Raw genomic sequence first — 12580 nt, forward strand, 5'->3', positions numbered from 1 at the left:
ATGGGCAAGCTTGAGCTTCCAGAAGCTGTTTTTAATTCATCGCTCGGAGACATTTTTGATTTGACAACATTTCGTCCATGGCTCGTGATGTCCGGTCTTGGCAATGGTGTTTTACCTGGTCATCAAAGTTTACCCAACATTGGAACTTTTTGGGATAATTCTGCATTCTATCTAGGTTTGAGCCCTTGTGGCGCCCGGGTACATTGACTCGTGTTCTTTCGCAAGGCACTCTCGCAGTGTCTCCACCCATGGGACTAAATGGGTATCGGAAATGTAATGCTGTTTGTGGTAGCTTGCGATGGATTAGTATCCCATCCAGGTGGTAGTGGAAATAATTCTAGCCATTTAATGGCACTGAAACCGAAGATAACCACCGGTTTGATGGGCCAATTAGCTAGTATGCATACTTCACCTCCCAAAAAGAAGTCAGTTTGTCTTCGACTGTCTTCAAAATAAGGTTTTCACCCCCTTTAAGACCTAAAGACAGAGCGAGTGGTAATTGAGGCGAATTAGCCTGCGAGCGGGCTCACCCTTGAGTCACGCGCGCGAGCGGCGAAGAGCAAAGCGATCCGGCGGGAAGCGGTCTGATGAGGAACTTTCGCCGCTCGAATACGCACTCGCGGCTATGCCGCGCGCGCGTGCTCCAACGTGAGCCTGCTCGCAGACTAAAGGCAAAAAGCCCCTATCGATCTGAAATTTACTAAACAACGAGCACTCTTACCATTTTCTACAAACCATCGGTCATTCCAAAAGATCGCCCGACCTGACCTGAAATTGGACGGAGCGCGCGTGCGCGTCGCTGAAATCGGAAAGGATTAGTTGCAGTTTTCAATCGTTTCCTGAAAAGGTTAATGCTGAAAAAAAATGTTCTTACCCCGAAATGTTGGCGATAACCATACCCAAATTACTGTAAGTCCCGTCGCTACTTCTGACGCATCGTCACTTTTTTTGGCTGATCATTGCTGCTGTTCTCTCATAATTTTCTACAATCATGTTCGTCACCCCCTACACGGTGTAGCCTTGTACCACAGACTACACTAGAGGTATAGCCTTGTACCACAGACTACACTAGAGGTATAGCCTTGTACCACAGACTACACTACAGGTATAGCCTTGTACCACAGACTACACTAGAGGTATAGCCTTGTACCATAGACTACACTAGAGGTATAGCCTTGTACCACAGACTACACTAGAGGTATAGCCTTGTACCACAGACTACAGTAGAGGTATAGCCTTGTACCACAGACTACACTACAGGTATAGCCTTGTACCACAGACTACAGTAGAGGTATAGCCTTGTACCACAGACTACAGTAGAGGTATAGCCTTGTACCACAGACTACAGTAGAGGTATAGCCTTGTACCACAGACTACACTAGAGGTATAGCCTTGTACCACAGACTACACTACAGGTATAGCCTTGTACCACAGACTAAAGTAGAGGTATAGCCTTGTACCACAGACTACAGTAGAGGTATAGCCTTGTACCACAGACTACAGTAGAGGTATAGCCTTGTACCACAGACTACAGTAGAGGTATAGCCTTGTACCACAGACTACACTAGAGGTATAGCCTTGTACCACAGACTACAGTAGAGGTATAGCCTTGTACCACAGACTACAGTAGAGGTATAGCCTTCTACCACAGACTACACTAGAGGTATAGCCTTGTACCACAGACTACACTACAGGTATAGCCTTCTACCACAGACTACACTAGAGGTATAGCCTTGTACCATAGACTACAGTAGAGGTATCGCCTTGTACCACAGACTACAGTAGAGGTATAGCCTTGTACCACAGACTACAGTAGAGGTATAGCCTTGTACCACAGACTACACTACAGGTATAGCCTTGTACCACAGACTACACTAGAGGTATAGCCTTGTACCACAGACTACAGTAGAGGTATAGCCTTGTACCACAGACTACAGTAGAGGTATAGCCTTGTACCACAGACTACACTAGAGGTATAGCCTTGTACCACAGACTACAGTAGAGGTATAGCCTTGTACCACAGACTACAGTAGAGGTATAGCCTTGTACCACAGACTACAGTAGAGGTATAGCCTTGTACCACAGACTACAGTAGAGGTATAGCCTTGTACCACAGACTACACTAGAGGTATAGCCTTGTACCACAGACTACACTAGAGGTATAGCCTTCTACCACAGACTACACTAGAGGTATAGCCTTGTACCACAGACTACAGTAGAGGTATAGCCTTGTACCACAGACTACAGTAGAGGTATAGCCTTGTACCACAGACTACACTAGAGGTATAGCCTTGTACCACAGACTACAGTAGAGGTATAGCCTTGTACCACAGACTACACTAGAGGTATAGCCTTGTACCACAGACTACACTAGAGGTATAGCCTTGTACCACAGACTACACTAGAGGTATAGCCTTGTACCACAGACTACAGTAGAGGTATAGCCTTCTACCACAGACTACACTAGAGGTATAGCCTTGTACCACAGACTACACTAGAGGTATAGCCTTGTACCACAGACTACACTACAGGTATAGCCTTGTACCACAGACTACACTACAGGTATAGCCTTGTACCACAGACTACACTAGAGGTATAGCCTTGTACCACAGACTACACTACAGGTATAGCCTTGTACCACAGACTACACTACAGGTATAGCCTTGTACCACAGACTACACTAGAGGTATAGCCTTGTACCACAGACTACACTAGAGGTATAGCCTTGTACCATAGACTACAGTAGAGGTATAGCCTTGTACAACAGACTACACTAGAGGTATAGCCTTGTACCACAGACTACAGTAGAGGTATAGCCTTGTACCACAGACTACACTACAGGTATAGCCTTGTACCACAGAACACAGTAGAGGTATAGCCTTGTACCACAGACTACAGTAGAGTTATAGCCTTGTACCACAGACTACAGTAGAGGTATAGCCTTGTACCACAGACTACACTACAGGTATAGCCTTGTACCACAGACTACAGTAGAGGTATAGCCTTGTACCACAGACTACACTAGAGGTATAGCCTTGTACCACAGACTACACTAGAGGTATAGCCTTGTACCACAGACTACAGTAGAGGTATAGCCTTGTACCACAGACTACACTAGAGGTATAGCCTTGTACCACAGACTACACTAGAGGTATAGCCTTGTACCACAGACTACACTAGAGGTATAGCCTTGTACCACAGACTAAAGTAGAGGTATAGCCTTGTACCACAGACTACACTAGAGGTATAGCCTTGTACCACAGACTACACTTGATAGATGCGAGTGCTCTTACTACTCTTACTGGCGAATACTCCATCCTAGTCAAACACGACAGAAATTTGACAACACGACAGAAAATGCAAGACATGGCCATTAAGATATTGATCTAAATAGCCGAGTTAATTTTCCAATTGCTTGTTCAAGCAAGTCTGATAATTAAGAGGGAATCCACCAGAAGCTCGAGTAACATTAAACAAGTGGACAAAAACTTTGTACCAAGATTATCTGCATCATATCGCAAACTTCTGTGCGACTGTTTAAAAGAAATCATTTCTGACAATACCAAATGCCGAAATCAAATCTTGAAGTTCATATGGAACACTTGAAAGTACTAGTGAAATGATACTGATGATAAAATTTTACTTGTGTTTGTGCAATTTCTCTGAACTTTCGTATTTATTTTCTCGAGGTCCTATGAGAATTATTCTTGGTGTTATGTCAGGCAATCAAGATTTATACCTTAAGCTTTTAAAAAAAAGCAAAAACTCAGAAAACATGTGACCCCATTCTAGTGACTCCATTAGCCTCTTATAAGGAAGTACCCCCCCCTCCCCCCCGCCCCGGGGGCCGAACCTCAGCTTTCTCAAGTTCCCGAGTGAAGAGAAGCTTAGAAAGAAATGGAGTACCCATTGTCGTCGCGCTGGTAAGGCGGAGTTTAACTCCGTCGAGAACTTGAATATACTGCTCCGAATTGCCCCTGGGTCTCCGAGGATGATCTCCGGCCATATCTACAACTTGGAAAATATTATTTTCGAGTTAAAAATGAAACGAGAACCAGAATCAGTCAAAGGAAAGGGAATAGAAGTTGTCAGTCATTTCAGACTGTTGTTTAAAACATTTTAAATAACAAAGAGAAAGTAAAGCTAGACGACTTTATAGTCTGCATGATGTACTTAGTACTTTGAAGTGACAGGAGGATTCAAAGGAACAGCGTAACTCGAGGAGGGCTGTCGTTTTCAGAGACAGCTTAAGTGCTTTCCTTTTAGATAGTAACAATAATATAATAACTTTTTTTAGGTGTCAGTGTGTTTGACTTGATAGAGCTAATGGTAGACAACACCTTAAATCCAGGGAATATAATATTTTCAAAAAACGTTTTTTGGTCACGGAAGCGTGATAAGATATGTTATTTAAAGTCTCATAAAGGAGCCGCTGGATAGAGAAAATCATTAATTTCCCTGCGGCACAGTTGCGTTCCGAATCATTGAATTGATACCAATCGCAATTCAACTTTTTCCGTAAGAAACAAACGCTAAGGCTGCGACTAAAACAAAAATTCTGAAGTTAAAAATCAGAATGCGCGCACCTGTAACTGTTTTGATTGTCTGTTTTACGCGCATGTGTCATCATTAATAGCTCTTTTTAAGGTTAACTTTTCTCATTTGCATTACCATCTAATCCAACGAAGAGGCAAGGCAATTTCGGGTAGAAATTGCAAAATGCTCGGAAATTGACTTAAACACATGCTGAGGGGGACATCGCGATTTGCGATATTGCGAGATTCGCCAATCAATTTTCCATGTGGTATTTCGGTAATTAAATGTTGCCGATTGCGGTACCACGGTATTCTTCAAACCTGCGGGATAAGTTTCTATCGTCTTATTCAAAGATAATCAATATAAGACCTTATCCTTCCCATTTTCCCACCATTTTAGGCTTCTTGTACGGCGTTTCGGAAAAGAGCTGAAAAAGCCCGGTTCCGTCTTAGGAGTAAATATCTAACGTGATCTTGTAAATCGCTCCAGTTAATCTACAATTTGACCATTTTAACAACCGGTTTATTGCCGTGTTTTTGTTTTCGACCTCATTGCCGACTTTTCTTTTGCCTGTTTTTTTGTTTGTTTGTTTATTGGCGGTATTTTCCAAATATTTTTGCTACAATTTGGTGCTCGCCGTTCCCAATGTCCTCCTCTATGCTGGGTTATGATGTAATGCAAACGAGAAAAGTTCTCCGTGAAAAGGGATATTCCATTTCTTTCACTTGTACTCAAGCATTTCCATGAGTAGGTTTAAGCCCCCATATTGCTTGAAGAGGACAAAGTAACAATTAGTCTTCCGAATGAAAGTGCTTTGAATGAACTGTCCAGCTGAGATAATTATCCTGAACTACAAATTGTCTGGTTCTGTTTTTTGAGCGTTTTGAATAAGGAAATCAGTCGCTATTTACTAGAATCTACGGAATGTTTTTGCCACGGACTTCCAAACCAAAACTTCAGTTTTAAATGTATATTTTGGTCCCTCAAATTAAGAAGCTAATTTTAAACCAATGATCAAACGTGCACAATCGAGTTCAAACTGACAGTCAGTCTTTGGCGAAAAAACTATCAGGTGTGCAGCTGGCTCGGTAAGATAAATGTTTTCCCAAATTAATAATTCATCGCTCTTATGTTTTACGAATTAAAATAAAGCGTTCAGTAGGTTATTTGTTGCGAAGCCACTAGAGGTTGGAGTGATTTTGTGATAGACACATTCCCTACCAGATTGCCGTTAAACCACAAACGTACAGCGATACCGAAGAGTTATGAATGCGACATCAAACTTTACTGAGGACGAGAAGCAGAAAACAGTTGAAGAACTGACCTGCTCAGCAAGTTTAAACACTGGAATACACGGCCAGTCACCCCAGTTGACATTTATCTCAGTTTTAAACGGTTTTCTTTCTATTTCGGCTTTAACTGGAAACGTTCTTATCCTGATTGCTCTTCGCAAGCAATCTTCACTTCGTCCGTCATCAAAACTCTTGCTTCGCAGCCTTGCAACAACAGATCTTTGCGTTGGTCTTTTTTCAGAGCCACTGTATGTTACTTTGTTGGTGACTATCGTGAATGAACATTGGAGCATTTGTGACCACGTATTGGTCGGAGTGTCCGTAACAAGCTTTATTCTGTGTGCAGTGTCTCTGTTGACACTGACTGCTATAAGCGTGGACAGGCTTCTCGCCCTGCTGTTGGGACTGAGACACAAACAAGTTGTAACTCTGAAGCGCACCTATATGATCATTGCTACCTTTTGGCTTGTGTCCACTGCTCTTCCGGCGATGTCCCTTTGGAATCCTCTTATAACCTTTTGGTGTATGGTTATAAATTATGCGGTCTGTCTAACAACCTCCATCTTCTCGTATACAACGATTTTCGTTTATCTTCGTCGTCATCAAAATCAAGTGAAAGCCCAAGCTCAGGAATCGAACCAAGCAAATCAACTGAACATAGCACGATACAGAAAGGTACTGTCCGCTGCACTATGGCTCCAGTTCGCGTTAGTCGCTTGTTATCTACCCGAAGGTTTAGTGATGGTTTTGGTGAGTACCAGTGAACCATCTGCAGCTGTTTTTCTCGCCTGGGATTACACAATGACCCTTGTTTTCTTAAACTCGTCATTAAACCCGATTCTTTACTGCTGGAAGATAGAAGAAGTGAGACAAGCAGTGAAGGCCACAATCAGACAAGCACTTTTCTTTTTATCAAGTTAGCTCATGCCAGACTCGTCAGGCCCCATTCACACTACACCGTAGAATTTGAAACAGCAGTTACTTTTTATGGTTAAGGAGGTTCGCGCTAATTGTTTCTGCGCATCCTTACTGCGAACGAAAATTCACTCGCCACGTCACGCACGAGAGCGCGCGCTAAGTCATAAAATGAACAATGATGGGCAGATGGTTATTGCCATAGCTTTGCCTGGAATTATCGATCTTGGACGTTCGGTGACCTGTATTTTTCTTTTGTTGAATCATTTTCTCTACGGATTTTCTACGTTTAGTGAAAAAATGGAGGAAAGCTATCGACTAGAAAATTGATTTTTTTTTTTTTTTTTGTAAAATGCACAATCGAATTCCGTTCTTTTTAGCTATTCGTTTATCTGTGCGATAGTTTCAAATGCCTCTTGAAGGGTTCATTTTTGTGAAAACGTTGGTAACGTTTGGAATTATTTACGCAACAGACCCACCTCTCCAAAATATGTCTTAGATCGTTTGCCTCCGTTGACTCGCCTTCGATATTTTTAACTATAAACCCCTGTAGACCATACTGAACTACTTGCGTCAATGTTTCAAAATCAGGGTAGTTTTCCACGCGCTTTATCTCTGAAACAAAGTCGGTGACCCCCACTTTTTTTGCATTTCTGACACAAGTAACTCGTTATCTGACTGCCGTAAAAATTTCAAAAATCAATCGACGTGAAAATTTTCGCGCGAACGTCCTTAAGCCTGCCGTCCTCATTAATCCGGTGAAATTGTCCACCGCAAACAAAGTTTTTTGAAAACGCCCCGGCTTCAAACCAGAGGACTTTTATAAACGCAGGCTTTGCGTTTTACTGTCAACGGAAAACGTTTTGAAAACGGCGCTTTTCGAAAAGACGTCGTCACGATAATATTGTGATTAACCCAACCCTCAAGAATGCTCCGAGACCGTTTCTGCCGCCGATGATCTCTGAGCGCGTTCTCAAATTTCTCCAGCCTAGTGTGGACGGCAAACATTTGATGCGTTTCAGATTGAAAAAGCCTTTTTTCAAATTTCTCCAGCGTAGAAGGGACGGGGCTTCTTGATATCTTCCCTACGATGAAAAATAGAAAGTCAAGAAAGTAAACGTAACAGTGATAACATTTCCCGGAAGCTAAAATTCTTCCTGCATAGAAACATAAATAGATTCAGCTAATGTGACTAGTCTTGACTTTTTGAATTTGCTCTATATGCAGTCGGTGGCTTGGATTGATTTCCTAAATGGCACTTAAAGTCCAAAGGGTAGAAAACCAAAGAAAAAAGCTTGAATAGACAATATTTTTATGGACTTTCCTTCAAAAGTTTGTCTAAACAACGTTTTTTCAAAGATGATGTTTTCGAAATCTATAGAGTCAACATTCGAGGTGTTTCTTCATTAGTCAGGGACGCCCAACAACGATTTTCTTTCAAAACCTTTAAAACGCTGTGTTGGGCTATCTGGAGTGCTTTTAAAGCTGTGAAGGTTAATTTTAGGCTATGCTATAAATTTTTTTATCTGTTCGGTCATTCTAGCGTTACTTGGTTCTTCTCATATCTTATGTCTTATGTTACACTTTTTGCCTCAGTTTCTCAAAATCATAACTGACATTTTTTCGGTAACAAAAACGAAATTTTTGTCAAGCCAAAAATAACAAGCATTAACTTAATTTTTCTTATTTTACGAAAATTCGAGGTGACAGTTCTCTTGAGACAATCGGAGAGATTTAAGAACTTAATCCGGACAGTTTTAAAGAAATCATTTCTGACAATACCAAAGGTCGAAATCAAATTTTGAAGTTCATATGAAACACTTGAAAGTACTGGTGAAATGATACTGATGACGAAATTTTACCTGTGTTTGTACAATTTCTCTGAACTTTCGTATTTATTTTCTCGAGTTCGTATGAAAGTTGTTCTTAGTGTTATGTCAGGCAATCAATATTAATATCTTTAGCTTTTAAAAAACGCAAAAAGGATTTTCATATACTTAACATTATTCTGGATTTCGTCTTAATTTGTAGCATAGATCGAGGCTAAACGGAAAACGGGTTTGATTTGAAAACAAAAACAGAGTGACTGTAAGTAGGAAATGAAGTATTGTACGAGCTATATAAAAATAACCATGTTAAAAAGAGGCCGGACCTCAGCTTTCTCAAGTTCGCGAGTGAAGAGAAGCTTAGGAAGAAATGGAGTGCCTATTGTCGTCGCGCTGGTAAGGCGGAGTTTAACTCCGTCAAGAACTTGAATATACTGCTCCGAATTGCCCCTGGGTTTCCGAGGATGATCTCCGGCCATACCTACAACTTGGAAAATATTATTTTCGAGTTAAAAATGAAACGAGAACCAGAATCAGTCAAAGGAAAGGGAATAGAAGTTTTCAGTCATTTCAGACTGTTATTTAAAAACATTTTAAATAACAAAATGAAAGTAGAGGTAGACGATTTTATTGTCTGCATGATGTACTTAGTACTTTGAAGTGACAGGAAGATTCAAAGGAACAGCGTAACTCGAAGAGGGCTGTCGTTTTTATAGACAGCTTAAGTGCTTTCCTTTTAGATAGTAACAATAATATGAAACATGGGAAAAAATATTTTCCTCGCTGAAAAACATTTGTAAGGAAACAAAATTAAAAGAATTTCAATTCAAACTTATTCATAGAATTGTTGTAACAAAAAAGGAACTTTTTAGATACGGAATCAAAACGGATGATGAATGCCTCTATTGCGCTGAACATGATTCAATCGATCACACATTTAATGATTGCGACTTTGTTAAGAGCTTTGTTAAAAACGTCATCGACTGGTTTAATGCTGTCAATAATTCGAATTTTAGTCCAACAATAGAAGAAAAACTATTTGGCATCATGCCCGGCCCATACGATAAAACATTATTAAAGAAATTTAATTATACGATCTTGCTTATGAGATTCTACATCTACACTTGTAAGATGCAAAACAAAGCTATTCACCTCTCCACTTTCGTTGATAAAGTGTTAACCAAATACAGAATAGAACATCTTTCTTAATAATTAAATAGGAAAAAACACCCCTCCTCCAAAGCATTATAAGTGACATGCACTTGTATACACACCTATTTCACTTAAATATTTTAATTGGCACTAGTAACAATGTAAATACTGTACTTGTAATATATTATATTATATTATATTACTTATATATTATAATTAGCACTTGTAATAATGTAAATACTGCTCTTGTAATAATGTAAATACTGTACTTGTAAACACACCTACATCACTTATACATTATAATTAGCACTTGTAATAATGTCAATATTGTACTTGTAATCACACTTATATTACCTATACACAATAATTAGCACTTGTAACTATGTAAATACTGTACCTGTAAGCACATGCAGATAACAAATTACTTGATAGAGCTAATGGTAGACAACACCTTAAATCCAGGGAATATAATATTTTTAAAAAACGTTTTTTGGTCACGGAAGCGTGATAAGATATGTTATTTAAAGTCTCATAAAGGAGCCGCTGGATAGAGAAAATCTTTAATTTCCCTGCGGCACAGTTGCGTTCCGAATCATTGAATTGATACCAATCGCAATTCAACTTTTTCCGTAAGAAACAAACGCTAAGGCTGCGACTAAAACAAAAATTCTGAAGTTAAAAATCAGAATGCGCGCACCTGTAACTGTTTTGATTGTCTGTTTTACGCGCATGTGTCATCATTAATAGCTCTTTTTAAGGTTAACTTTTCTCATTTGCATTACCATCTAATCCAACGAAGAGGCAAGGCAATTTCGGGTAGAAATTGCAAAATGCTCGGAAATTGACTTAAACACATGCTGAGGGGGACATCGCGATTTGCGATATTGCGAGATTCGCCAATCAATTTTCCATGTGGTATTTCGGTAATTAAATGTTGCCGATTGCGGTACCACGGTATTCTTCAAACCTGCGGGATAAGTTTCTATCGTCTTATTCAAAGATAATCAATATAAGACCTTATCCTTCCCATTTTCCCACCATTTTAGGCTTCTTGTACGGCGTTTCGGAAAAGAGCTGAAAAAGCCCGGTTCCGTCTTAGGAGTAAATATCTAACGTGATCTTGTAAATCGCTCCAGTTAATTTACAATTTGACCATTTTAACAACCGGTTTTTGGCGGTGTTTTTGTTTTCGACCTCATTGCCGACTTTTCTTTTGCCTGTTTTTTTGTTTGTTTGTTTATTGGCGGTATTTTCCAAATATTTTTGCTACAATTTGGAGCTCGCCGCTCCCAATGTCCTCCTCTATGCTGGGTTATGATGTAATGCAAACGAGAAAAGTTCTCCGTGAAAAGGGATATTCCATTTCTTTCACTTGTACTCAAGCATTTCCATGAGTAGGTTTAAGCACCCATATTACTTGAAGAGGACAAAGTAACAATTAGTCTTCCCAATGAAAGTGCTTTCAATGAACTGTCTAGCTGAGCTAATTATCCTGAACTACAAATTGTCTGGTTCTCTTTTTGAACGTTTTGAATAAGGAAATCAGTCGCTATTTACCAGAATTTACGGAATGTTTTTGCCACGGACTTCCAAACCAAAACTTCAGTTTTAAATGTATATTTTGGTCCCTCAAATTAAGAAGCTAATTTTAAACCAATGATCAAACGTGCACAATCGAGTTCAAACTGACAGTTAGTCTTTGGCGAAAAAACTATCAGGTGTGCAGCTGGCTCGGTAAGATAAATGTTTTCCCAAATTAATAATTCATCGCTCTTATGTTTTACGAATTAAAATAAAGCGTTCAGTAGATTATTCGTTGCGAAGCCACTAGAGGTTGGAGTGATTTTGTGATAGACACATTCCCTACCAGATTGCCGTTAAACCACAAACGTACAGCGATACCGAAGAGTTATGAATGCGACATCAAACTTTACTGAGGACGAGAAGCAGAAAACAGTTGAAGAACTGACCTGCTCAGCAAGTTTAAACACTGGAATACACGGCCAGTCACCCCAGTTGACATTTATCTTAGTTTTAAACGGTTTTCTTTCTATTTCGGCTTTAACTGGAAACGTTCTTATCCTGATTGCTCTTCGCAAGCAATCTTCACTTCGTCCGTCATCAAAACTCTTGCTTCGCAGCCTTGCAATAACAGATCTTTGCGTTGGTCTTTTTTCAGAGCCACTGTATGTTACTTTGTTGGTGACTATCGTGAATGAACATTGGAGCATTTGTGACCACGTATTGGTCGGAGTGTCTGTAACAAGCTTTGCGCTGTGTGCAGTGTCTCTGTTAACACTGACTGCTATAAGCGTGGACAGACTTCTCGCCCTGCTGTTGGGACTGAGACACAAACAAGTTGTAACTCTGAAGCGCACCTATATGATCATTGCTACCTTTTGGCTTGTGTCCACTGCTCTTCCGGCGATGTCCCTTTGGAATCCTCTTATAACCTTTTGGTGTATGGTTATAAATTATGCGGTCTGTCTAACAACCTCCATCTTCTCGTATACAACGATTTTCGTTTATCTTCGTCGTCATCAAAATCAAGTGAAAGCCCAAGCTCAGGAATCGAACCAAGCAAATCAACTGAACATAGCACGATACAGAAAGGTACTGTCCGCTGCACTATGGCTCCAGTTCGCGTTAGTCGCTTGTTATCTACCCGAAGGTTTAGTGATGGTTTTGGTGAGTACCAGTGAACCATCTGCAGCTGTTTTTCTCGCCTGAGATTACACAATGACCCTTGTTTTCTTAAACTCGTCATTAAACCCGATTCTTTACTGCTGGAAGATAGAAGAAGTGAGACAAGCAGTGAAGGCCACAATCAGACAAGCACTTTTCTTTTTATCAAGTTAG

The 12580-nt window shown here is 40.2% G+C and overlaps 1 protein-coding gene and 1 pseudogene across 1 annotated transcript; both read left to right on the plus strand.

Annotated features, from left to right (window-relative positions):
- The first annotated feature begins 5685 nt into the window (after positions 1–5685).
- LOC149116124 (melanocortin receptor 5-like) lies at positions 5686–10139 on the plus strand. Its single transcript, XM_089282077.1, has one exon. The coding sequence runs from the start codon at positions 5802–5804 to the stop codon at positions 6747–6749; it is 948 nt and encodes a 315-aa protein (XP_089138203.1). The 5' UTR covers positions 5686–5801; the 3' UTR covers positions 6750–10139.
- A 1365-nt stretch (positions 10140–11504) lies between these two features.
- Positions 11505–12580, plus strand: LOC149116125 (melanocortin receptor 5-like; annotated as a pseudogene).

The sequence above is a fragment of the Orbicella faveolata genome, unplaced genomic scaffold (genome assembly GCF_042242905.1).
Source record: "Orbicella faveolata isolate gen_17 unplaced genomic scaffold, um_ofav_v1 contig_12, whole genome shotgun sequence".
Classification (NCBI taxonomy): Eukaryota; Metazoa; Cnidaria; class Anthozoa; order Scleractinia; family Merulinidae; genus Orbicella; species Orbicella faveolata.

Excerpts from the sequence above, each read along its gene's own strand:
- LOC149116124 (XM_089282077.1), top strand. The coding sequence starts at position 5,802 with ATGAATGCGACATCAAACTTTACTGAGGACGAGAAGCAGAAAACAGTT.